We start from the raw sequence: 21,218 nt of genomic DNA on the forward strand, positions 1-21,218 counted from the left end.
CGGGGCGGCGCCGCGGAGCGCCCGGCCCGAGATGGCGGCGCGCGGCCGGTAGCGGCGGGCGCGCGACCCCGCCCGGTACCGGCCCCGGCCCGGCCCCGCCATGCACTTCTCCATCCCCGAGACCGAGACCCGCGCCGGCGACGGCGGCGCCGCCTACGTGGTGAGCGGGGCCGCGGGGCGGCGCGGGGCGGGCCCGCCGCCCGGTTCCGGCAGCGCCCCGGCGGGGGCGGAGGGCGGCCGGGGAGCGGGGCCGCCGCGGCCCCCCGAGCCGGCGCCCCGCCGCCGGGCTGGGCCGTCCCTGCCGCGCCGGGGGGGGGGCGGTGCCGCCCTGCGGCCCCGTGCGGGGACAGCGGGGCCCGCTCCCCGGCCGAGGTCGGCCCCTTCCCGGGGGGGGGCCGGGCCGGGCCCCGGGGCGCTCTGGCGGTGCCCGGGCCCTCCCCGTCGCCCGTGCGGGCGGCTGGCCCCGCGCCCTGCGGGGGGCTCGGCGCGGCGGGGGGGGGGAGGCGCTGCCCGTGCCCGTGCCCGCGGCGCAGCCCGGCCCCCGGCCCCGCTTCCTGTTTTGCTCCGTGCGGCGTGAACGCGCCCGGCCCCGCGGCTGCTCCGGGAGCGCGGCCCCGGGGGGCCGCTCCCAGGCGGGGGCCGTGGCAGCACCGTCGGCAGCACCCAGGTGCCGACAGCCCCCGCCTCGGCCCCTCCTCGGCTTGGCGGAGGGCAGGGAGCGTGCGGGAACTCGTGTCCGGTTCTGCCCCCCCCGCTTGCATCCTGGCCGTCCTCGGGCTTGAGGTCCCTTCCTGCCCCAGCGCGGGCCCTGCCCGGAGCCCCGTGCTGCAGACAGCCCCCGTCTCCTGCTCCGCAGCCTGGGCTGGAGGCAGTCGGCCGTGGGAACGGTGCCTGCCCCCTTTGCCGGAGGTCCTGCTCCGGGGGGGTCTCCCCAGGCATCCCAGCAACACGAGACAGCACGCCCGGGGACGCGGGCAGTGGTGAGGCACGAAAGGGCTGTGGGGGACCTGGACAAGAGCGATCATTGGCGTCTGCGGTTGCACAAAGGTCGCAGGAGCAAGATGCACGGGTGTTAGGCCCTGTGCTTCCCCGTGGACTTTGCCCTCAGGTGCTGCGATGACTCCTTAGGCAGGCAAAGACCTCGTCTCCTGCATCAGCGGGTTGATCACTGCTTCTGGGCAGGAGCTGGTGGGCCCCCAGAGAGCCCTGCTGATGCAGGTCCCACCAGGTGATGCCGATACCAACCAGCATCAGCCATGGTCTCCAAGCCCTCTGCAGAGACCTGGCCTGAGGAACAGGGCTGTTGCATTCGTGTCAGAAGGTGTTATAAGAAGCCAACGTGAGCTCCAGCAAGTGCAGAGCTGGTGTGTCCTGGAGAAGCACCTCCACCGACCTCGGGCAGCCCCAGCTTTCAGCTGGGCTGGTGCCCTCTGGGGTGGAACTGCCTCAGAAGTGTGCCAGCCTCTGCCCTGGGCCAGGGGCTGGAGGTGTTACAGAATCAGAGAGTGGCTTGGGTTGGAAGGGACCTCACCCAGCGCCACCCCCTGCCATGGGCACGACCCCTGCCCCCAGCCCAGGCTGCCCCCAGCCCCATCCAGCCTGGCCTTGGGCACTGCCAGGGATGGGGCACCCACAGCTCCTCGGGGAGCCTTGCCGCCTTCAGAGGGAAGAATTTCCTCCTAACATCTAATCTAAACCTTCCCTCTTCTAATTTAAAACCGTTACCCCTTGTCCAATCACTGTCCATCTGTGTAAAAAGTCACTCTCCGTCTTTTTTATAAGCCTCCTTTAAGTACGGAAAGGCCACAGTGAGGTCTCCCCAGAGTCTTCTCTTCTTCAGGCTGAACATCCCCAGCTCTCTCAGCCTTTCTTCCTAGGAGAGGGGCTCCAGCCCTCTGATCATCTTCACGACCTTCCTCTGGACCTGCTCTAACAGGTCCACGCCTTTCTTGTGCTACGAGCAGGAATTACTGGATTTACAGCAGCATGTCCTGCTGGGAGCTGTACACCAAACTTTCAGTTTTCAAACAACCGTTGCCCCCGTAGTGCTGTGGCAGGCAGCACGTAAGGAAGGAGCCCCCTGCCCCATGGTGAGGGCTGGCGATGGCCACGCACCCCCAGGAAGCAGTGCAGTGCACCTGGGCCAACAGCCCCTGGTGGTGGCGGTGTCCTGGCCATGTGGCGTCTGCTTTCTGCTGTCAGGTTGCTGTGCTCACCTCCTTCAGATGGCTCGTGGGAGCACGGAAAATAGAGTAACCTCTAGCTGCCTCTTCTTGCTGCTGAGAAAGGGAAGGATGTCCTTGCCTGCTGCCTGGGGACACCCATGTCTGTGGGGCTGCCTGGTGGCTCCATGCTCTCCCTGTGGTTGGGCAGATGCAGGGTTACACACTCCTGGTGTCAGGCAGACACGTCCCTTGAACGAGGGCTCTTGCACTCCTTGAGTAGTTTTGACTACATTTCCTGAGCTGCATGTCTGTGCTGTCACCGACATATCTTTTGAGGAGCAGTGACACAAGAACCCTTCAGTGCCTTTATTGTACTTATCTGTGCAAGTTCTGGGAGTTTGTCTGATCCTGTCCTTGCTGATGTTCAGTCCTTGACTGCTGGCAGCAGCCTCTCCTGGTCCTGGATGTGCTGGAGAGGCTGTAAGAGACTGTGCCCGGGGACTGCTTATTGCATGCATCAGCATGGTTCAGGGGTGCATGGGGCTGCTCGTACCCCCCCTCCAGGCTGCCCATGAGAGCTGGGCAAGTCCTGGGCCCTTCAGGGGAAAGATGCCAGAGGGGCAGAGAAAAGTGCTTGTTGGGCAGCGCCTGGAGAAGGTCTGAGCGCTGGGGAGCATGGTGTGGGAGCCTGGCCGTCCGTCAGCATCGGTGCCTGGGCTAGGTCAGGGCCTGCAAGACAAATCTAGCCCTCACAGCGGTGCTGGGCCCGGCATGCGGTGTGCAAGGGGGATGTCTGGGCCTGACTCTTCCTGCGTCAGGGCTGAGCTGCCCCACTGGGTCTGCTGGCAGTCCCTGCCACCCCTTTCCTGAGTGCCTGCTGGGACCCTGGCTGGGGCGGCACAAGGCTGGGCTGCAGAACTTTGCGGTGCCTGTCTGCAGAGCGGAGTTGTCGTGGCTGCGCCCGGCCTCCCTGGGGCTGCAGGCTCTCTGGGCCCCTCTGCAGGGAGTCCTTCAGCAGTAACTCAGAGCCAGGAACGGCTGAGCCCTTCCAGACAGCATGTCCACGCCAACACGCCCTGGCATCCTGTCTCTCTGGCCACTTGGGCTCTTTCTGCATCTTTGAGGGTAGCAGAAAGGAGCCAGTTGGTCTCTGGGGATGGTGTTTATGACATCCCACAGGCTGCTGGCACCCGTGAGGGGAATCTCCCCTTTGTTGGTGTCCTTGGGTGTGTTGCCTCTTCCTGTACAGGCACCTCTTTTTGGGAAGGGGGAGGGGGGAGGCTGTGTGCCCAGCTTGGCAGATCCCAGGGCCCCTCCATCCCTAGCATGAGGCTGTAATCCTTGGTTTTGACCTGTGCCTCTCCCCGCAGGCCTACAACATCCATGTGAATGGGGTGTTGCACTGCCGAGTGCGCTACAGCCAGCTCCTGGGGCTGCACGAGCAGGTAGGGAGCCTTGGTGCTGCCGTGGAGCTGCCTGTGGGACTGCTCCGTGGTGCCCTGTGTCCCTGCAGGCAGGGTATCGGGTCTCACGGGGATGGGGACAGGGATGGCTGGGTGCTGCAGGAAGGCAGCACACGCTGCTGCAGAGCAGGGGTGCTGGGCTCTGTGCTGGCTGTGGGTGGGCGCATGTCGCCTGGGGTTGGCACAGGGTTGGCCAAGACATCGCTTCCTGTGCCCTGGCACTTGGTGCAGGCCTCCGCTCACGCTCTGTGACAGTCTGCCTTGACTCTTGCAAGTTCCTAGATGAGAAATGGGTGATGAGCTGTCTGCCCCCCTTGTCAGAGCCCTGGAAATCAGCCAGGTTTGGGGCCTGGGGCAGTTACCGTCTCCCTGGAGGCTCTCACAGCACTCTGCTTTCTTCCCAGCTAAGGAAGGAGTATGGCGCTAATGTAGTACCAGCCTTTCCCCCAAAGAAGATCTTCACGCTCACCCCAGCAGAGGTGGAGCAACGACGGGAACAGCTGGAGAAATACATGCAGGCTGGTAAGCTGGGTCTGCCCCATGTGTACTGTGGCTCAGGACCTGCTTCCCTGGCTCGGCGGCTCAGGGCATGGTGGCGCTGCCTGGATCGCTCCCTATGGTCACCTGGGTCTGGGTTTGGCCTCTTCCTACCCACAGTGCTGAGCATGCTGCTGCCCGTCTTGATGTTTGCAGCTGTGCAATGATAATAGCCAGCATCGTCCCCTGAATGTCAGCAAGCAAGAAGCAGTACCACTGGGGCTGCTTCTCGGTCTCCAGCCCTTTCCCTTTCCCTGCACTAGCAAAAGTGAAGACCTGCTGGTGCCTCTGTCTCCAGGGGATCCATGGCCGTCCATGCGCACACCCTGCACCCAGCGCACACTTAGTCTGGGTGCCATCGCTGGGGGACTGTAGAACAGATAGGAATTGGCATGGCTCCCTGCCCCTTTCTACCTAATGCCCGACTCCTTGCTTGTCTTCCACCCCAGTGCGGCAGGACCCGACGCTGGGAGTCAGTGAGACCTTCAACAGCTTTCTGCGCAAGGCCCAGCAGGTGAGGAGGGAGCTGCCGGGGGTCCCACGTGGGGTGTGCCGCAGACTGCCCGGGCTGGGGGGCAGGCAGTGGATGGGGCCAGGCTGCCAATCCTCTCTCTCTCCAGGAGACACAGCAGATACCGACAGAGGAGGTGGTGCTGGAAGTGCTGCTCTCCAATGGCCAAAAGGTCAAGGTCACCATCCTCACCTCAGACCAGACGGAGGATGTCCTTGAGGTGCGGGAGATCTTGTGCCGGGCAGGATCAGCCCATCCTGCTGAGTCCCGTGATTTTGCACATTTGCAGGGGGAGTCCCCTCAGCCCGGCAGGCCGTGAGGCAGCTCCCTTGCCCTTCCTGCTTTGTCCCTGACCCAGGGCAGGGTTGTCCTCGGGGCTGAGGAGCAGCAGAGCTGAAAATTGTGTGCTGATGTGCTTATGTCCCTCCATGAGCCCATCTCAATGTTGTGAGGCCCACAGCTTGCTTTGTAGTGGTAGTAATCCCCTGGCCCCACTTGTCCGTTTGCTCTCCCTGCCCTGGCCCCAGCTCAGCAGAGGTCCTGGCTCCCTTCGTAGGGAGCCCCCCTTAAAGTGAGTGGGCTGGATCTTACCATGGGGCTCCAGGGGGAGGACGCGGAGGCGCTGTCTCTTTGTGGGAAGTCGTGACCTCCTGCGCTTGCTCTCAGGCTGTGGCCTCCAAGCTGGATCTGCCCGATGACCTGGTCGGCTACTTCAGCCTCTTCCTAGTGAGAGAGACAAAGGACGGAGCTTTCTCCTGTGAGTAGAGCATGTTGAGGGAAGCCCCACAAGGGAGGGCTGTGTAGGCCATCTGCCCTGGGAGGGGGAGAGCAGCACCCTGCCCCAGAGCGAGAGTCCTGTGCCTGGAGCAGGTGGCCCTGCGCTGGGTGGTGGGGGCCCGGGGGGCTCCCCCAGCACTGAGCTGCTGCTGAGCTGCTGTGTCCCTGCAGTTGTACGGAAGCTGCAGGAGTTTGAGCTGCCGTATGTGTCTGTCACCAGCCTGCACAACTCTGAGTTCAGGATCATTCTGCGCAAGAGGTGAGCTGCAGGGCTGGCAGGGCAGCTGCCCCTGGGCGGTGGGGTGGTGTCCAGGGACTCCCCGCTCTGTGCAGGGACCCCTCCCCTCCTGCCACTGCTGTCCCTCTGGTGCTTGGACCCCCGGGAACATATCTGGGTGTCCCCATTGACACCGGGGAGGGGGCTGCCCTGCTGGGTTTGGCCCATTTCTGCTTTTCCCAGACACGGCCCTGCCTGCCTGTGGCAGCTGATACAGAGGAGGAGGAGAAGAGGAACGTGGCAGCTGAAGGCTGCCTGAGGGAGCCGGCTGTGAGAGCCAGCCCAGTTCCTTGTCCCTGCATGTGGGGCGGTGTTCTCATCACTGTTAGGAGCTGGGGAAGAAGCTGACTCATGTGCTTCCCTTTTAGCTACTGGGACTCCTCCTATGATGATGATGTAATGGAGCATCGTGTGGGGCTCAACTTGCTGTATGCACAGGTGAGGGTCAGCGTGGCCCAGCTGGGTGAGGAGGGGGGTGTTGCACCCCTCAGCTACTGCTCCACGAGTCTCAGGTGGCTTTCGGTCCAGCTGCTCACCAGCCTTTGCTTCTTTGTAGACGGTGTCAGACATCGAGCACGGATGGATCCTTGTCAACAAGGAACAACACCGGCAGCTCAAGTCTCTGCAGGAGAAAGTCTCCAAGAAGGAGGTAGGGGAGGGCATGATGCTGTGGCTGGAGCAGTTCCAGGCTCCGGACTGGCTCTGCTCCCCCTTGTGAACCCATGATGCTGAGTTTGGTGCCTGATCTCCGACCAGCAGAAGCGTGGTGGGAGGGTGGCTGTCAGTGCTGACCTTCCCTGGCTCTGCCCACAGTTTATCCGCCTGGCACAGACCCTGAAGTACTACGGCTATCTCAAGTTTGATCCCTGCGTCACGGACTTCCCTGAGAAGGGATGTCATGTCGTTGTCAGTGCTGGCAACAATGAGCTCAACTTCCAAGTGCGGCTGCCAAATGAGCAGATAAAGGAAGGCAGCTTCAAGGTCACGCGCATGCGGTGCTGGCGAGTCACATCCTCAGTGAGTGCTGCTTGGGGCTCTGGGCGGCAAGGAGGGCTGCTTGGGTCTGTTGGGACCCCGCTGTGCCAGGCTGCTCCAGCAGCTCTTGTGGCTGGAAGCCTGGGGAACGTCTCAGCTGTGGTTTGGGGCTGAGGGCCTCATGGCATGAAGAAGCATGAGGGGAGCCACTGCTGACAGGGGAACTGACAGTGGTGAAAAACCAGCACGAGCTGTGCAGGGTGTCCAGGGCCAGCCCCTGCAGCTGGTTGCTGGCCAGTTTCCCTCTGGAAACGCCCAGCCTCAGCATGTGTCTGTGCAGGTGCCGATGAGCAATGGTCCCTCAGGGAGCAGCCCAGGGAAGTCAGAGGTGAAGCTGGAGCTGGCTTTTGAGTATCTCATGAGCAAGGACCGGCTGCAGTGGGTCACCATCACCAGTCCACAGGTAGGGCTGCCTGCATACCAGGCCAGCAGTGGAAAAGGATGGGAGCAAGGGGGAAGCTACAAGGCAGAGGGCAGGACTGGGCTCAGTGTGGTGTGTCGGGAGGGCCATGAGGTGCGTGAGGCTAGGCACTGCCAGCCTCGTGACACCTCTCCCTTACAGGCCATCATGCTGAGCATCTGCCTGCAGTCCATGGTGGATGAGCTGATGGTGAAAAAGTCTGGCGGCAGCATCCGCAAGGTAAGAGTTTGGTCTGGATGTTGTCTCTGCAGCTCCCCGTGTTGTCCCTGTGACTCCATGGGGTCTAGGCTTGGCCCTGCTTGCCCTCCTCAGGCAGGGGCCAGCTGGAAGATCCCCAGGGGGCAACTCAGCTTCAGGAGCTGTCCGTGGGGACCTGGCCACTGAGTTGAGCTTCTCCCCTGCAGATGTTTCGCCGGCGGGCGAATGGGGCCCTGCGGCGCTCGGACAGTCAGCAAGCCGTGAAGTCTCCCCCGTTGCTGGTGAGTGGGACTCTGCTGCCCCAATAGGGAAGATGAAAGCAAACACAGGCTTAGCTGTGGTCTCGGTACCAGAGCCGGAGAGGCGCCACCAGCAGGACTGTGCTGCCCTGCTCCTGTAGCCCTGGGAAAAGAAAGGGGTCCTGGGCCTGTCTCCGGGAGCCAGAGCCCCTGGGGAGGGAGGGGATCATGGCTGGGCAGCCCCTGACCTCCTCTTGGGAGGGTTAACCGTGGCCGAGGGGCAGGGGGACAGAAGAGCAGTGGGGACGGGGGGAGGCAGGTATTGTTGCCTGACCATGCTGTCCCCGCAGGACTCACCTGATGCCTCCCGGGAGCCGATGGCCAAACTCTCGGTGAGTTGTGTGTGGGCACAGCGGGTGCCACCATCCCAAGACCAAACTGGGGGGGAGTAGGGGTCCTCCCTAACGTATCTTCCCCTTTCCACAGAGCAAGCTCACCTCTGTCAGCCTGCGAGGGATCAGCCACTCCAGCTCTGCTAACGATGTGGGCGCTAACGACTTCCATGGCAATTATGCCTTTGAGGGCATCGGTGATGAAGATCTGTAGCCGCTCCCCCTTCCTAGGACAGCACTGGCCTGAGGGCCCAAGGGCCTTCGCTGAGGAATGTACAACCTGCAGACAGGTTGCAATCAACGTGCCTCTCACCTGCTACCATCCACCTTCCCTTGCTCCCCAAGGGCTGGGGATTGCATCCCAAACCCACCATTGCCTTCAGGCTGGGGGCAGCTGAGCTCCTCCTGCTGCTGGCTTCCCGCAGGGGCAGCCTGTGCTGGTGCCCAGCTGGGAGAGGGCTCGTTCCCAGAGCGGCACCAGCCTCACCCGAGCAGCGCGCTCAGGCTGAGCCCTGGAGCGGGTGTCGTGGAGCCTGGCCCCAGCTCCAGAGGGGCAGAGCCGCCCTCTTCTCCCACCCTGGGAGTACCTGGGCCCGTGCCAGGCCTGGCCCGCTGCACCAGTGGGAGCAAGCAGCTACGTGGGAGGGTGGCTGCCCCGGGGGGTGGTGGCAGCAGCCCGGTGGCACCGAGCGGCCCTTGTGAGGCTCCATAATGCCAAATTAGCATTTAGGTTTCTGCTCTGAGACAGACTGCAGTAAACTGTCTCCGGTGGGGCTCTGTGCAGAGCCCTGTCTCTAACCCGCTCATAGGCTCCAGTGTAATCTAGGCTTGTAACCACGTATCTTTTGCTGCTCCGACCGACCAGAGCATTAATGGACAGTAACCAATGTTTACATACTGCAATGATGATTAAAATGGATCCTGATTGGTATTGGGCTGTCTGTTGTGGGGGTGGCGGCTGGCCCTCCCCTCCCACCTCGGCAGCCCCCCCGCCTCTTCTCTTCTCAAGCAGAACAAGGTCCCTATGGAGAATACCAGATAACAAAACCGACTGTTTAATGCTTTTATACACAATATAAATTACACTGACTGGCATGGCAACAGCCACGGAACCAGTCCTGTTCCCCCCTCCCCCCTTTCCCCGGGCTCTGGCAGAGGAAGGCTCTGGCAGGCAGGAACAGGCAGGTGCCACTCCGCGCAGCGCCTGGGGGCACGGCACCGCCGCAGCTGGGGCAGGCACCCACGCCTGGCAGAACCGCTGGTCGTGGCTTCGCCCTGCCCAGGAAAGATAGGGCTGCAGGAGACCCTGGCACGGCTGCTGGCCCTGCTTAAGGCAGCCCTGAGCCCCCGCAGAGTTTGCTGCCCATCTTCTCCCCCAGGGAGGGTAGGGGCCACAGACGGCAAGGGGCTGGGAGGCCCCGTGACCGAGGCACCCCCAGGGCCCAGCGCGGGGCCGAGCCCCTGCAGCCGGGCTAAGTGCTGTCTCAGGGCAGGGCTGTGCCCACGGCTGGAGGTGCCAGGAGGGCTTTGGCATTGCGCGGGTTGACCCAGCTCTCAGCCGTGTGGCCATGGATCTTCTGGTGACGCTTGTAGTTGTCCCAGTGGCCAGTGGTGTAGGAGCAGTCCCGGCACTGGAAGGGCTTCTCACCCGTGTGCCGCAGCATGTGTCGCTTCAGGTTCATGCTCTGGTTGCAGCTGTAGCTGCAGAGGCTGCACTGGAAGGGCTTGTCACCCGAGTGGATGCGCCCATGGCGCTTGAGGTTGGCCAGGTTGCCGCAGGCGTAGTCGCAGAGCTGGCACTTGTAGGGCTTCTCGCCCGTGTGCACGCGCTGGTGCCGCTTCAGGTTGTCGAGGTGGGCGGAGGCATAGGGGCAGAGCGGGCAGGCAAACGGCTTCTCCCCGCTGTGCGTCTTCATGTGCCGTGCCAAGTGGTTGGGGTAGTGAGTGACAAAGGGGCAGAGGCTGCAGGCAAAGCCTTTGTCCCCAGTGCCTTTGCGGGGGCTGGAGCCCGGTTCAGTGCCCAGCACCGCCAGGCTGCAGCGGCCACAGACCTGCTCGGCCAGGCCCTCGTCCTGCGCGAACCCATCATCCAGCACCAGCCCGCACATGCGGCATGTGAAGGGAAAGAGCAGCTCGGGCAGCGCGGCCGACTCCTCGCCCCGCAGCCGAGCGCAGCCGGGCAGGAAGGGGCCGGTACCGCTACCCATGTGCAGGTTCAGCTCCGGCAGCAGCGGCTCTGCAGGACAAACACAAGCAGGGCTGTCAGCAGGCGGCACGGTGCTGGCAGGGCTCAACTCTGCAAGGAGCCCCAGCTCCAAGGGTGACGATGCCCTGGCACGGGGCTGGCGGCGCACGGCCCCGGGCCCGGCACAGGCTCTGTGCGCCTGAGGGCGAGCACTGGGACTGGCATAACAGAAGACGGCAGGGCGTGCTCCCTGCCCACCCCCGGCAGTTTCCCCCCGACCCCGCTTTACCTGGATCCTTGTCCTGCTGGTGTGGCCCTTCACCTTCAGGCAGGCGGTGGCTGAGCATGTGCCGCTTCAGGTTGCGGCTCTGGTTGCAGCGGTAGTCGCAGGCGGCACACTGGAAGGGCTTGTCCTGGCTGTGGACCCGCTCGTGGCGTTTGAGGTTGCCCAGGCTGCTGCAGGCAAAGCTGCAGCCCGTGCAGCGGTAGGGCTTCTCCCCCGTGTGTGTGCGCAGGTGGCGGGTCAGGTTCACCAGCTGGGCCGAGGCGTAGGCACACTGCGGGCATGCGAACGGCTTCTCCCCGTTGTGTGTCTTCATGTGGCGCTTGAGGTGGCTGGAGTAGTGGGAGGCGAAGGGGCAGAGCTGGCAGGAGTAGACAATGCGCTGGTTGCGGCTGCCCTCGGTGCCGGCACACTGCATGCAGCTCTGCCCCAGGCTGGCGGCCAGCTGCAGCCCGCACTGGCGGCAGGGCAGCGCCGCGGGGCCGGGCTCACCGCCCTCCTCGGGGTCGCTCTCCACGCTCAGCTGCTGGTACCCGGAGGAGCAGTCGTCGTCGCTCAGCGTGTACGCCGGGATGGCGATCTTCCCCACCAGGGCCTCTGCTGAGAAGAGGGTGGGGATGGGATGGGATCAGGGGCCCGGCCCAGGCGCAGCCCTATTCTGGTGCCACTGGTCTCAAGAGGGCTGGTCCTAGGAAGGGGACTGCAGCCAGGCGGCTCTGCCCACCCTAGTGGCACCCAGGAGTCCACAGGGGCCCCAACGCTCAGGGCAAGGAGCCCCATAACCACAACCTGCCCCAGGGCCTGTCCTAGTCCCTCAGAAAAGCCCGCCACCACCACGCCACGGCTGGGCAGGTGGCGGTGAGAAGGTGTCAGGCACAGCACCACCCAGGAAGGATGGGCTGGCACCCAAAGCACTCGCTCAGGGCTCCCCCTCGGCTGTGGAGCTGCCAAAGCCCCGGGGGGGGTGCTGGTCCCGCTTCCATGGCCGGCACCAGGCAGCAAAATGGACCTCCCCTGGCGCCACTCAGTGCTGCTGCCCCACAGAGGTGGGGGGGGAATCAGTAGTGGGCTCTCAGAGAGCATTTCCACTTACCAGCTGGGCAGGGATGTGTCCTCCCGCAGCTCACCGGGTAACCCCCGTGCCCCAGCAAGGGATGACAGGAGTGGAGCCACTGCCCTACAGCCCTCCAGATGTGGCCTGGACACAGGGGGCCCTCAGAAGTGTCCACAGGCTGGTGCTCAAGGCAGAAGGGCAGGGATACGTGGCAAAACCTTGCCACCATCAACCCCTAGCTATCTCCAGCTGTCCCTGTGCTGTGCCTGACCCAGTCACTGTGAGACACTGCAGGACCCGGCAGCTGTCCTCTGCCCTGGGCCACCCCCTTCGCTGCCACCCACCCATCAGGGCCCAACTCCCAGGGGCCCTGAGCAAGGGGTGAGGCTGCTCCCAGGCCGCAGGAAAGGGTGGCCACTCCAGGCCCCCCGGTATTTCCCAGTCCCCGTTTCACAAGCACTGGAAGAGCTGATGCCAGACCAGAGCGTTCTGCAAGGGCCTTTCTAACATCAGGGGAACACCGCGGCCCTGCCCGCAGCTCCGTGCTGAGGGGCTCCCTGCAAGCTCAGCGCGTGCAGCCCTGCGGTGCCTCGCTGTCCCTGGAGCACCGCTGCCCGAGCGTGGCTGTGTCGGCGCTGCCCTGCTGCGACAACGTACCCACAGGGCTGGGGACACAGCGATGGCTCTTCTGGCACCCCCAGCAGGCCTCTGGCTGCCTGGCACTGCTCCCCAGCTGGGGCTGGAGCAGGAAGGAGTGCTTTCCTGGTTGCAAAACTGCCGCAGCTTTACAAGCAGCAGCCCAGGCAGTGTCCGGCACCACTGAGGCGGCTTTGTCCCAGCATGGGGCCGTGAGCATGCGCTGCGGGGAGGTGCAGCCCTCGGAGCAGAACCCATCTGCCAGGCAGCTGGGACCAAGCCTCAGCACGAGAGCAGGAGCTGCCGGTGCGGCCCAGCGCAGCTCCCGGCGCGCAGAGCACAGTGCCCCGCACCCCGAGCGCAGCCCTCAGGGGAACAGACAGACGGGCAGGGGTGCAGGAAGCGGGCGGTTCACGCTGCTCCCTGCTGAGCGCGTCCCCGTGTTATTCACTGCTCATCATCCGAGGGCAGCGAGCTGCTCTCACCGCTCCCCACGAGGCACCACAGTGGGGCTGGATCAGTGTCGCGTCCTCTGCCCAGCTGCATCGCAGCCGAGACCGACCTGAAGCCTGGGGTGCACAGGCGGGGCTGACGCTGAGCGGCTGCAAAGGAGACAGGGGCAAAGCAGGGGGCAGCGGTGGGGCTGCGGGGAGCAGAAGCTGGAGGAAGGACAGCCCGCACCCCGCGCCCCGCCCCAGCGGCTCTGGGGGGCGGTGGCGTCGCCCCACGGCCACGTCTCGGGCAGGACGCGGGCAGGCAGCACCCCCCGGCCCGGGGGCACCGCAGCGCCGGCAGCGGAGCGCCAGGGAGCAGCCGGGGGAGCCTCCCTGATTCACGCGGCGGCCGCGGGCTCCACGGGTGCCCCCCGCGGCCCGGGGCAAACCGGGGCTCCCCGGGCAGGGCGGCGCTGCCCCTGGGGACGCCCGGCGGCGGCGGCAGAGCACGGCCGCGGGGGGGCAGCTGCCCGGGCCCGGCGTCCCCGCGGCCCTACAGCCTCCCGTGGGGCGGGACCGGGCGCGGTAACGGGACGGAGCGTCCCTGCGGGGCCGAGCCCCCCCCCCCCCCCCGCGCCGCCGGAGGCGCTCCCGGAGGTTCCCGGAGGGCAGCGCTGCGGGGAGCGGACCGGCGGCCGCACGGGAGCGCGCCCGGGGAGCGCCGCCGCCGGATGGCGGCCGCCGGCGGGGGGACGCTGTCGGGGGCCGTTGCCAGGAGCGACGGCGGCCGGGGCGCGGCGCCGCCCGCCCCGCCCCGCCCCGGGGACGCCGCCGGGAGCGCCGGGGGCGGTGGGGGAGCGCCGGGGGCGGCTGCGGCGGCCGCCGTCAGCGGGCCCGGTCGGGGCGGCGGCACGCACCTGGCGGTCCCTTCTCGCAGGCCAGGCCGCGGCCCAGCAGCAGGTCGCCGGGCAGCACCAGCGCCGCTCCCGCCGTCTCCTCGGGGCCGTCCTCGGCGTCCGCTGCAACACACCGAGCGCCGCGGGTCACCGCCGGGCCCCGGCCGCCGCCGCCCCCCGGCCCCGCCGCGCACTCACCCTTCACCGGCTGCGGGTGGCTCTGCTTGCGCCGGGGCATCGTGGCCGGCCCCGGCCCCGGCCCGGCCCCGCCGCCCGCCCGCCCGCGGCCCGCCAGCCGCCCCCGCCAGCCCGGGGCGGCCGCCGCCGCCCCGCCTCGACCGGCCGCTTCCGCTTCCGGCCGCCGCGGGGCAGGGCCGGCGCCGGAAGCGGCGCGGTGCCCCGGAAGCGCACGGGGCCCCCGGAAGCGTGCTCCCGGTCCGCCGCCCCCCCGCTCCGCCGCGCCCCGCCGCCCCGGTGCCGGCGCCGGGAGGGAGCGGAGGGAGGGAGGAGGGCGGGGGCCGCGCCTCCGGCATGCGGCGGGGGGGGCCCGGCCGGGCGCGGGCCGGGCGGCGGCGGAGGCAGGTGGGGGCCGGCGGGGCCGGGGAGCGGGGAGCGGGGAGCGGGAGGCGGCGGCGCGGGGTCGCCCCGGGGGCAGCGCTGGGGCGGGGTGAGGCGGCCCCGGGCGGCGGTGCCGGGAGCTCCGCGGCCGGGGGGACGCGGGGGGGGGCTCGGGGGGACGCCCCGCGGGCACCGGGAGGCACCGGGAGGCACCGAGGGGCTGCCCCCCGCGCCGGGACCCGGCCGACCGGGGCAGGGTGCGGGGCCGCGAGCTGTGCCGCCGGGCCGGGCCGGGCCGGCGCCGTCCGCGGAGGTCCGCGACGCCCGCCCGGAGCGACGCCCCCGGGCAGCGGCTGGCCGGGCGGGAGCCGGAGCGGGGGCCCCGTGGGGTCCCTTCCCCCGAGCGCTCCCCGCGTGCTGCCGGGGCTGGCTGCAGCGGGAGGGACCCCGGCTCCCCGCCGCCGGGTGCGAGCAGAGAGGCGGCTGCAGAGCGAGCCCCGGTGCGGCCCCGGCGATGGGGCACTGTGGCAGTGCCGTGGCTCCTCCGCGGCCGTCGCCCTGCCGGTCTCATCCCCACGGCCGCAGCAGAGCCCTCTTGCCTGCTGCGCCCAGCAGGGGCCGTGGGCGGTGCCCCCTCTGTGGCAGCTCGCTGTTCCCGCTGGCACATCCCTTGGTTCGCAGCCGCCCTTCCCAGAAAAACTCCTGTTTGCATGGCCCGAATCCCGCCGAAGGTCTGCTTGGGCGTGCTTTGCGCCTGCCAGATGAGGACATGGCCGGTGAGCCGTGAGGAGCCTGTTGGGTCCTGGGGACTGCTGCAACAGCTCTTCGTGCAGCCCAGTGGCACCTCTGCTTCCAGGGGGGCTCAGCCCCGCTCGTGCTGTCGCGTTTCCCTCTGCTGTGGTTGGGAACAGTATCCCTGCTCTGCACTTGGACAAACCTGTACTTATGTACTCGTCCTTCTGACATCCAGGTCCCTGCAGCGGACCTGGTCCCTGTTTGCAGGACTTGTTCTGCTTTCTCCATGGTTCAGTTAGTAGAGCTGTGACATGTCCGAGTGAGCCTTGGTGTGTAAGCTGCTGCTGCGGCAGTAGCTACAGCAGTAGTAGACTGTAGTCAACAGTACTTGAGACTGTTCACCGACAATTTTTATTTATCTGCAGGTCCTTGAGCGAGTCGCGTATGTTGGACTTTGTGGCAGTCTCAGGGAAGCTGTGATCGTGCCGTGTCAGCGATGATTCCCCACTGACAGGTACCTCGGGGCCAGAGGCAGGGCTGGTTAGAGCCCTGCTGGTGCTTTGCTTGCCTTGTGCAGCCCCAGCAGTTCAGCCAGGATGTTCCGGTGCTGTTGTGGGAACTGCAGGCACGGGCTGTCCCCTCGTGGTCAGACCGCGGATGGCTGCAGCTGCTGCTGCTGCTCTGGTGCTGACTGCGGCTGTTCCGACCGGCAAAGCCTGTGGTGATGGCAGCAGTCCTCCGAGATGCTGCCCTCCCTGCTGGCTGGGCACACCCCTCCCTGCTCTCTTCCTGCGGTACCTCTCACTCTCTAACAACTTTAAAAATCAAACTGAAGTCGAGCTTCCGTTGGGTCTCCAGTTAACACCTGACTAGAAAGCACTTTGTTACCTGGGGTGCCGCAGTGCGGTGCCGTGCGTGTCCCCAGCAGAGCAGATGTAATCAGACTCCTTGCGCTTACCTGGGTCATCGCTGATACCTGCCTCTCCCAGTGGCAGTGTTTTTACTGATTTGGCTGTGCTCAAAGGGGGGAAAAAAAAAAAAAGCAGAAGCTGCTAGAGGAGGAGGGATTCAGCAGTGCCATGGGGTTGTAAAATACAGGGTGCAAATTCTTGGAGTGTAGAGAGCAAGGAGAGCAGTGGACCGACTGGTCCTGGTGTCCAGAGGGGCTCCAGATTAATGTGAACTCTGAGTGAGGGAAAACCGTGATAGATTTACCTCATTTCTCCTGTCATCATCTCACTGCTGGTCACTGAATGAACTGGCTCTTGGGTCCCTTGGCTCAGCTGCCCATTTTACAAACAGAAGGGGAGGCTGAGGTCTCTGTGCTGCAGGGCTTGTGCCAGGGCAGTGCCCTGGGCCCACAAGGGACAAGTGGCTGGTTGTGGGCCAGTCTGGAGCCTGACGAATGCTGCGGATCCCTCAGCTTTTCCTGGAGCTGTTGCTTTTTTTTTTTTTTTTTTTTTTTAACATGCTGCAGCCATCTGGACAGCCCTAGGGCTGGCACGGTGGGGAGGGCGAGGCCACGGCTTGGTTTCTGCGCCTGAAGGGCATCGGGGTCTGCTGGGTGCTGAGGGCTCATTCCTGCATCCAGGGACCGCGTGTTCGCTCTCACGTGCAGTTCCTTTGCAGGCTGAGTGGCGCGGGCTGCAGCTGGAGATGGTTGGGCTGTTGCCTGTGGGGATGCTGGCTCCAAGGCCCAGGTAGGACACAGCTTGGCCCGCCATGGGGGCCGTGCCGGGGTTGCCACCGCCCCGCTGTCCTCCGTAGCCTGACGGCAGCCGGTTGCTGCCCTGACGTGCCACCATGGAGCGACCTGTGTGGGTGCCCCAGCCCCTCCACGTCCTGGGCTTCTGTGGGCAGAAGCCAGAGGTCGGTGGGGAGACGTCACCAGACCCGGAGCAAGAATCGGGGGACCCTGAGGAGATGCACGTCGCGCTGCCCCTGGGCGAGGATGGGGAGCTGGTGGAGTGTCCCCTCTGCCTGCTGCCCCAGCCTCCTGAGGCCTTTCCCACCCTTGCCTCCTGTGCCCACCGCTCGTGCCAGGCGTGCCTGGAGCAGTACCTGCGCGTCGCTGTCAGTGAGAGCCGCGTGCAGGTGGCCTGCCCGCACTGCCCCGCCACACTGCAGCCTGCCGATGTCCACCGCCTCCTGGCCGAGCCTGCCCTGCGTGACAAGTACGAGGAGTTCCTCCTGCGGCGGCTGCTGGTGGCCGACCCTGGCACCCGCTGGTGTCCTGCGCCAGACTGCAGGTGACTGCTGGCCCCTCGCGTGGAGCTGGGAGCAGGGCACAGTGTGGATCCCCCGTTCCCACGCTGGTGGAGGCGATGGGCTTTCCTGGCTGGGAGCTGGTGTGCAGCAAACTGTGCCTGTGTTCCGCAAGCCTTTCACGTGCTCAGTCCCCTTGAGACATGATTCCGTTCGGTGCTGGGCCTGTACTGAGAGATGTTCTGGTCCTGACTGTGGCCGTGTAGCCTGCGTAGCTGTTTGTCTGTTAGGGAGGGGAATGACTGTGTGCCGTGCTGGGATGTGGCGGCGGGGCTGCGGGCACTGCTGGTCCCCCCACGCTGACTGTCTTCTCCCTACAGCTACGCTGTCATTGCCTATGGCTGCGCCGAGTGTCCTCGCCTCACCTGTGGGCGTGAGGGTTGTGGCACCGAGTTCTGCTACCACTGCCGTCAGCCCTGGCACCCCGATGGGCCCTGTGCACCAGCACCGCTGACCTCCAGCCTGGCCAGCCCCTCGGCACAGCTAGTTTACCCAGAGGAGTCGGCCAACGGTGAGACCCTGGTCCAGGGTGGGAGCAGGCAGCACAGGGATATGGCGCACATCTGAGCAGCGTAGCTGGGTGCTCTGGTGCCTTCCTGCCTCTGGGGATCCTGGAGCTGTGACCCAGTGTTTCCCACCAGCTGCCTCTGCACGGAGGTGTGTAGCCTCTGCGCCAGCTGCTGGAGCTGGGGATGAGAAGGACCCGGCTGTGCTGGCGGTGCGTGGCTCCCCAGGCACCCATGGGATGGGCTGCAGTCCTAGGACAGGGGATGGGGGAGAGCGGCACTGTCCTGCTCCCCCCGCATTCCAGCCCATCTCCCTTCCCCCTGCCAGCTGAGGCTGAGGACATCAAAGTCTGTCCCCGCTGCAGTGCTTTCATCATGAAGATCAATGATGGGAGCTGCAACCGCATGAACTGCACGGTGTGTGGCTGCCTCTTCTGCTGGCTCTGCCTGCAGGAGATCTCCGACGTGCACTTCCTGAGGTCAGTGCAGGGCTGTGGTGCGCTGGGAGCCGTGGGATGTGTTGGGGGACTGGTGTGAGGGTGCTGCCAGGAGCTGAGGGGTGGTCTGAGGAGATGCCAGTGGGCTGAGCTGTGGGGGTCTGCTGCCAGGCTCACGGGGGTGCTATGATGGCAGGCTGGGGGCCCTGCCAGGGGCGGTGGGGCTGGGCTGGGGAGCATGGGGGGGCAGTGAGGTTCTGCAGAGAGCCACGGCCACGTGCCTCCAGGTGGGCTGGTGGGTTGTAGCACTGATGGGGGGAGCAGCAGTGTCACACGATCACAGAATTACAGGGGTTGGAAGGGACCTCACGAGATCATCAGGTCCAACCCCCAGTGCTGTCCGTGTCAAATGTGTCCGTGCTGCTTGGGCTGGTGGAGCTGTGGGCCTGGGGCTCGCTGTCAGCACCCCACAGGCAGGTGTCCCTGGTGGCAGCAGGAGCGGGGTGCAGGAACCTGGCTTTCTGCTGCCCTGGAGGGTCACAGGTCTAGGGCCGGGCTGTGCTGGCGTCTGTCTGCCTCTGTGCAGGAACCATCGGCCCAGTCCCACTCTGTCCTCACAGCCCCTCTGGATGCACCTTCTGGGGGAAAAGGCCCTGGTCGCGAACCCGGAAGATCCTGTGGCAGCTGGGCATGGTGCTGGGGGCGCCTATGGTGATCTCCCTCGTCGCGGGCATTGCTGTGCCTGTCATTACCATCGGGCTCCCCATCTACATGGGTAGGAAGGTACTGGCCCTGGGATTCCCATGGTCCTGCTCTCTGCTGAGCCTGGCAGCCCATGGCCAGAGGCCTGGACAGATGCACAGTGCTCAGCACTGCCCACAGCATGTCCCCATGCCACCATTTTTCCCCACAGCCCCTCACAGTGGGGAACGTCTCTGCTGTCCACCCCGACACCCTTTACCAGGGAGGGTGTTCTCTACATGGGGGGGTGGGGGCGGGGGGGCGTGAACAGAGGCAGTGGGTCTGTGTGGGCCAGGGTGTTGTCCGAGGACAGCTGAGCTGTGCTGGCAGCGCTGTCATGGCTGCCTGTCTCTGGGGAGAGGGAGTGGGGGTCTGGGCAGTGGTGGCTGGAGCTCTGCCAGGGTGGGGAAGAGCAGGGACGTGGCCTGGGGGGGCTGTTGTGTCTCTGCAGAGCCCCTTCACCTGCCTCGCTTCTCCTCAAGGTGCTGGGCCAGAGCCGGAGGAGCAGCTTGTCAGGGTGCCAGCAGTGCTTCTCTGTCACCAGCAGTGTCCTCCTCTCTCTGTTTGTGTCCCCCATCATAACAGCTGTCACAGTGGGTAAGTGTACCAGGACAGGGCTGGGAGCACTGCCCATGTGCTGGAGAGCGTGGGGCCAGTGCATAGGGCCGTCGCAACGGAGCATCTCAAGGGGGAATGCCTGATACCCAGGGCACCAGGGCTTCCCTGGGGGAAAGGACAGCGAGGGCTGCTGCTGAGGGCTAGGCAATAGCTACGTGTCTGCCCGCAGGCATTGGCGTGCCCCTGATGCTCACCTATGTCTACGGGGTGGTGGTGCTGTCACTGTGTCGGAGCCGCAGCGGGTGTGGGGGTGGCCGTGGCCAGCCTGGGGACCTTGGTGTGGTGGAACTGGAGAACCTGACCAAGTGTGAGTCGTGCACTGTCAGCTGTCCCCTGGCCTGTGCCCTCCATGGTGGGGTATGTGTGTGTATTTGTGTGTGTGTGTGTGGGGGGGGGGGGGTCGTGGTGGTGTGGCACACAGGCTGTGGTCCTGTCTTGTGGCTCTGCAGCTGTGACAGCTCCAGGGCTCCCTGGGGACCCGTGTCTGTTCTGCCCTGAGTGGCTGGGAGGCTGCAGACTGGTTTCCTGGGGGACAGTGAGTGCTGGCCAAAGCATTCTGGGATCAGTTCATGTGCCTGTCTGCCAGGAGCCTGGTGGGCTGTTCTGCTCCTGATGGTGAATGGTCCTTGTGGACACAGTGTTTAGCCCCATCTCTCCCTCTGCTAGTGAATGAGCTGTGGTCAGTGCTGCCCAGCCCCAAGGGGGTCGAGGATGGCGTCCCAGATACAACCACCTCCTTTCCCAGCAGCCGACATAGCCCACACCACAGGACTGTATGGAAGGAGCAGGACAGCCAGTCAGCCAGCACCGTGGCCCTCGCAGGGAGCATGCTAAGTGAGGGCCAGGACGGGTCCTACAGGTGAGCAGTTGCTATGCTGAAGGGGACCGTGTGTGTGTGGGGGGAAATACTGGCAAATCCTTTCCTACCAGCCTTCCCCGTGCTTACTGTACTGGACAGGGACTCAGCGATGTTCCCCTGTTGGGCTGCTGCCCTAACCTGTGTTTGTCTGCAGGGAAGGCATCAACATCGAGGTAGAGGTGGCGATTGAAACAGTGCCACATCCTGCACGAGAGCAGAGCCTATGCAGTGCACTGTCAGGACAGAGTCTCTCTGGAGACTCCTTGGGAGGAACTAGCGACAGGTACAGTGTCACAGGCATCCCAGCGGAGTGAAGGTGACTGCAGCAGTGAGCTGGAAGATTCTTGAGACAGAGCACCCACCTCATCTCCCACTGACACAAAGATCCCATACCCTGTGGCAGACGGCTGTGCCCTCTGCATTGCATCACCAGCCCCATGAACTGGGTCGGCTCCATCCCCAGGCTGGGCAGGCACTCACCATGCACTCAGCACTGCCTCCTCATTGCACCTCTTCCCTGAAGGCAGGCTAAAGCATCCTCACTGCTGAGAAATAAAACTACTCTCCAAACATCATAGGCTCTGAGCTGTGTTTGCGTCCAGACTGGTATTGCATGAGGCCAGGTGGGGCTTTAGGATAGGCCAAGCCCTGCACAGGTGCAGGTAGTGGGAGCTTCAAGCCAGGCATGGGGGACAAGTGGGCCAGGGAGCAGGGAAAGAATGTGGCTTGTCTCTTGTACAAACACCTCAGAAAGCTGCATCTTACACGTGCTGGACCAGCACAGGACAGGGCTGGCAGTTGGGGTCGTGGGATGTTGTTGCAGAGCCTCAGCCAGCACTGTGACAGCAAACTGAGTAACAGATAGGGTCTGAGCCCTGCCCCAGCTGGGCCAACCCTGGTACATCATGTACAGCACCCACAGATCCTGAGTGCTCCCAGCAACATACCTGGGTGCTTCAGTGCCTTTGAGTGTGGTGCAGGACAGCTGCTGCTGGA

General features: G+C 65.1%; 3 protein-coding genes across 14 annotated transcripts; 2 read left to right on the forward strand and 1 right to left on the reverse strand.

The window, feature by feature from the left end:
- Positions 1–20: 20 nt before the first annotated feature.
- Positions 21–8,946, forward strand: SNX17 (sorting nexin 17). 3 transcript variants are annotated; one of them, XM_066995312.1, is made up of 15 exons: positions 21–160; positions 3,536–3,610; positions 4,033–4,150; positions 4,615–4,679; positions 4,786–4,896; positions 5,343–5,433; positions 5,625–5,712; positions 6,099–6,168; positions 6,287–6,379; positions 6,544–6,747; positions 7,031–7,168; positions 7,328–7,405; positions 7,591–7,665; positions 7,974–8,015; positions 8,110–8,946. In XM_066995312.1, exons 1-15 carry the CDS (start codon positions 101–103, stop codon positions 8,227–8,229), a joined length of 1,428 nt encoding a protein of 475 aa, XP_066851413.1. In that variant the 5' UTR covers positions 21–100; the 3' UTR covers positions 8,230–8,946. The 3 variants fall into 3 exon arrangements, with proteins under 3 accessions (XP_066851413.1, XP_066851414.1, XP_066851415.1); XM_066995313.1 differs by having other exon boundaries at positions 7,046–7,168; XM_066995314.1 differs by lacking the exon at positions 7,031–7,168.
- Positions 8,947–9,054: 108 nt separating this feature from the next.
- On the reverse strand, positions 9,055–13,860 carry ZNF513 (zinc finger protein 513). Of its 5 annotated transcripts, XM_066995305.1 has the most exons (4): positions 13,702–13,860; positions 13,525–13,626; positions 10,490–11,080; positions 9,055–10,251 (listed from the first exon to the last, which is right to left on the reverse strand). In XM_066995305.1, the coding sequence occupies exons 1-4, from the start codon at positions 13,739–13,741 to the stop codon at positions 9,500–9,502; spliced, it is 1,485 nt and encodes a 494-aa protein (XP_066851406.1). In that variant the 5' UTR covers positions 13,742–13,860; the 3' UTR covers positions 9,055–9,499. The 5 variants fall into 5 exon arrangements, with proteins under 5 accessions (XP_066851406.1, XP_066851407.1, XP_066851408.1 ...); XM_066995306.1 differs by lacking the exon at positions 13,525–13,626 and having other exon boundaries at positions 10,490–11,083; positions 13,702–13,848; XM_066995307.1 differs by lacking the exon at positions 13,525–13,626 and having other exon boundaries at positions 13,702–13,846.
- An 84-nt stretch (positions 13,861–13,944) lies between these two features.
- Positions 13,945–20,797, forward strand: LOC106049319 (E3 ubiquitin-protein ligase RNF19B-like). Of its 6 annotated transcripts, none has more exons than XM_066995308.1 (10): positions 13,948–14,085; positions 15,222–15,310; positions 16,426–17,045; positions 17,382–17,572; positions 17,896–18,046; positions 18,625–18,787; positions 19,228–19,342; positions 19,533–19,670; positions 20,030–20,222; positions 20,377–20,797. In XM_066995308.1, exons 3-10 carry the CDS (start codon positions 16,600–16,602, stop codon positions 20,534–20,536), a joined length of 1,557 nt encoding a protein of 518 aa, XP_066851409.1. In that variant the 5' UTR covers positions 13,948–14,085; positions 15,222–15,310; positions 16,426–16,599; the 3' UTR covers positions 20,537–20,797. The 6 variants fall into 6 exon arrangements, with proteins under 6 accessions (XP_066851412.1, XP_066851409.1, XP_066851411.1 ...); XM_066995309.1 differs by having other exon boundaries at positions 14,013–14,081; XM_013201580.3 differs by lacking the exon at positions 13,948–14,085 and adding an exon at positions 14,987–15,125.
- Positions 20,798–21,218: the final 421 nt, after the last annotated feature.

The sequence above is a fragment of the Anser cygnoides genome, chromosome 3, assembly GCF_040182565.1.
Source record: "Anser cygnoides isolate HZ-2024a breed goose chromosome 3, Taihu_goose_T2T_genome, whole genome shotgun sequence".
Lineage (NCBI taxonomy): Eukaryota > Metazoa > Chordata > Aves > Anseriformes > Anatidae > Anser > Anser cygnoides.

What these genes read in the sequence shown, in the direction of transcription:
- ZNF513 (XM_066995303.1), bottom strand. Translation starts at nt 13,741, where the DNA reads ATGCCCCGGCGCAAGCAGAGCCACCCGCAGCCGGTGAAGGGTGAGTGC. An exon ending in CTGCGAGAAGGGACCGCCAG is followed by an intron (nt 11,084 to 13,524) that starts GTGCGTGCCGCC and finishes CCCTCTTCTCAG; the next exon opens with CAGAGGCCCTGGTGGGGAAG. An exon ending in CCAGCAGGACAAGGATCCAG is followed by an intron (nt 10,252 to 10,489) that starts GTAAAGCGGGGT and finishes TTTGTCCTGCAG; the next exon opens with AGCCGCTGCTGCCGGAGCTG.
- SNX17 (XM_066995312.1), top strand. Translation starts at nt 101, where the DNA reads ATGCACTTCTCCATCCCCGAGACCGAGACCCGCGCCGGCGACGGCGGC. An exon ending in AAAGGACGGAGCTTTCTCCT is followed by an intron (nt 5,434 to 5,624) that starts GTGAGTAGAGCA and finishes GTGTCCCTGCAG; the next exon opens with TTGTACGGAAGCTGCAGGAG. An exon ending in GCTGGCGAGTCACATCCTCA is followed by an intron (nt 6,748 to 7,030) that starts GTGAGTGCTGCT and finishes GCCCAGCCTCAG; the next exon opens with CATGTGTCTGTGCAGGTGCC.
- LOC106049319 (XM_066995308.1), top strand. Translation starts at nt 16,600, where the DNA reads ATGGAGCGACCTGTGTGGGTGCCCCAGCCCCTCCACGTCCTGGGCTTC. An exon ending in TCCGACGTGCACTTCCTGAG is followed by an intron (nt 18,047 to 18,624) that starts GTCAGTGCAGGG and finishes CTGTCCTCACAG; the next exon opens with CCCCTCTGGATGCACCTTCT. An exon ending in CATAACAGCTGTCACAGTGG is followed by an intron (nt 19,343 to 19,532) that starts GTAAGTGTACCA and finishes GTCTGCCCGCAG; the next exon opens with GCATTGGCGTGCCCCTGATG.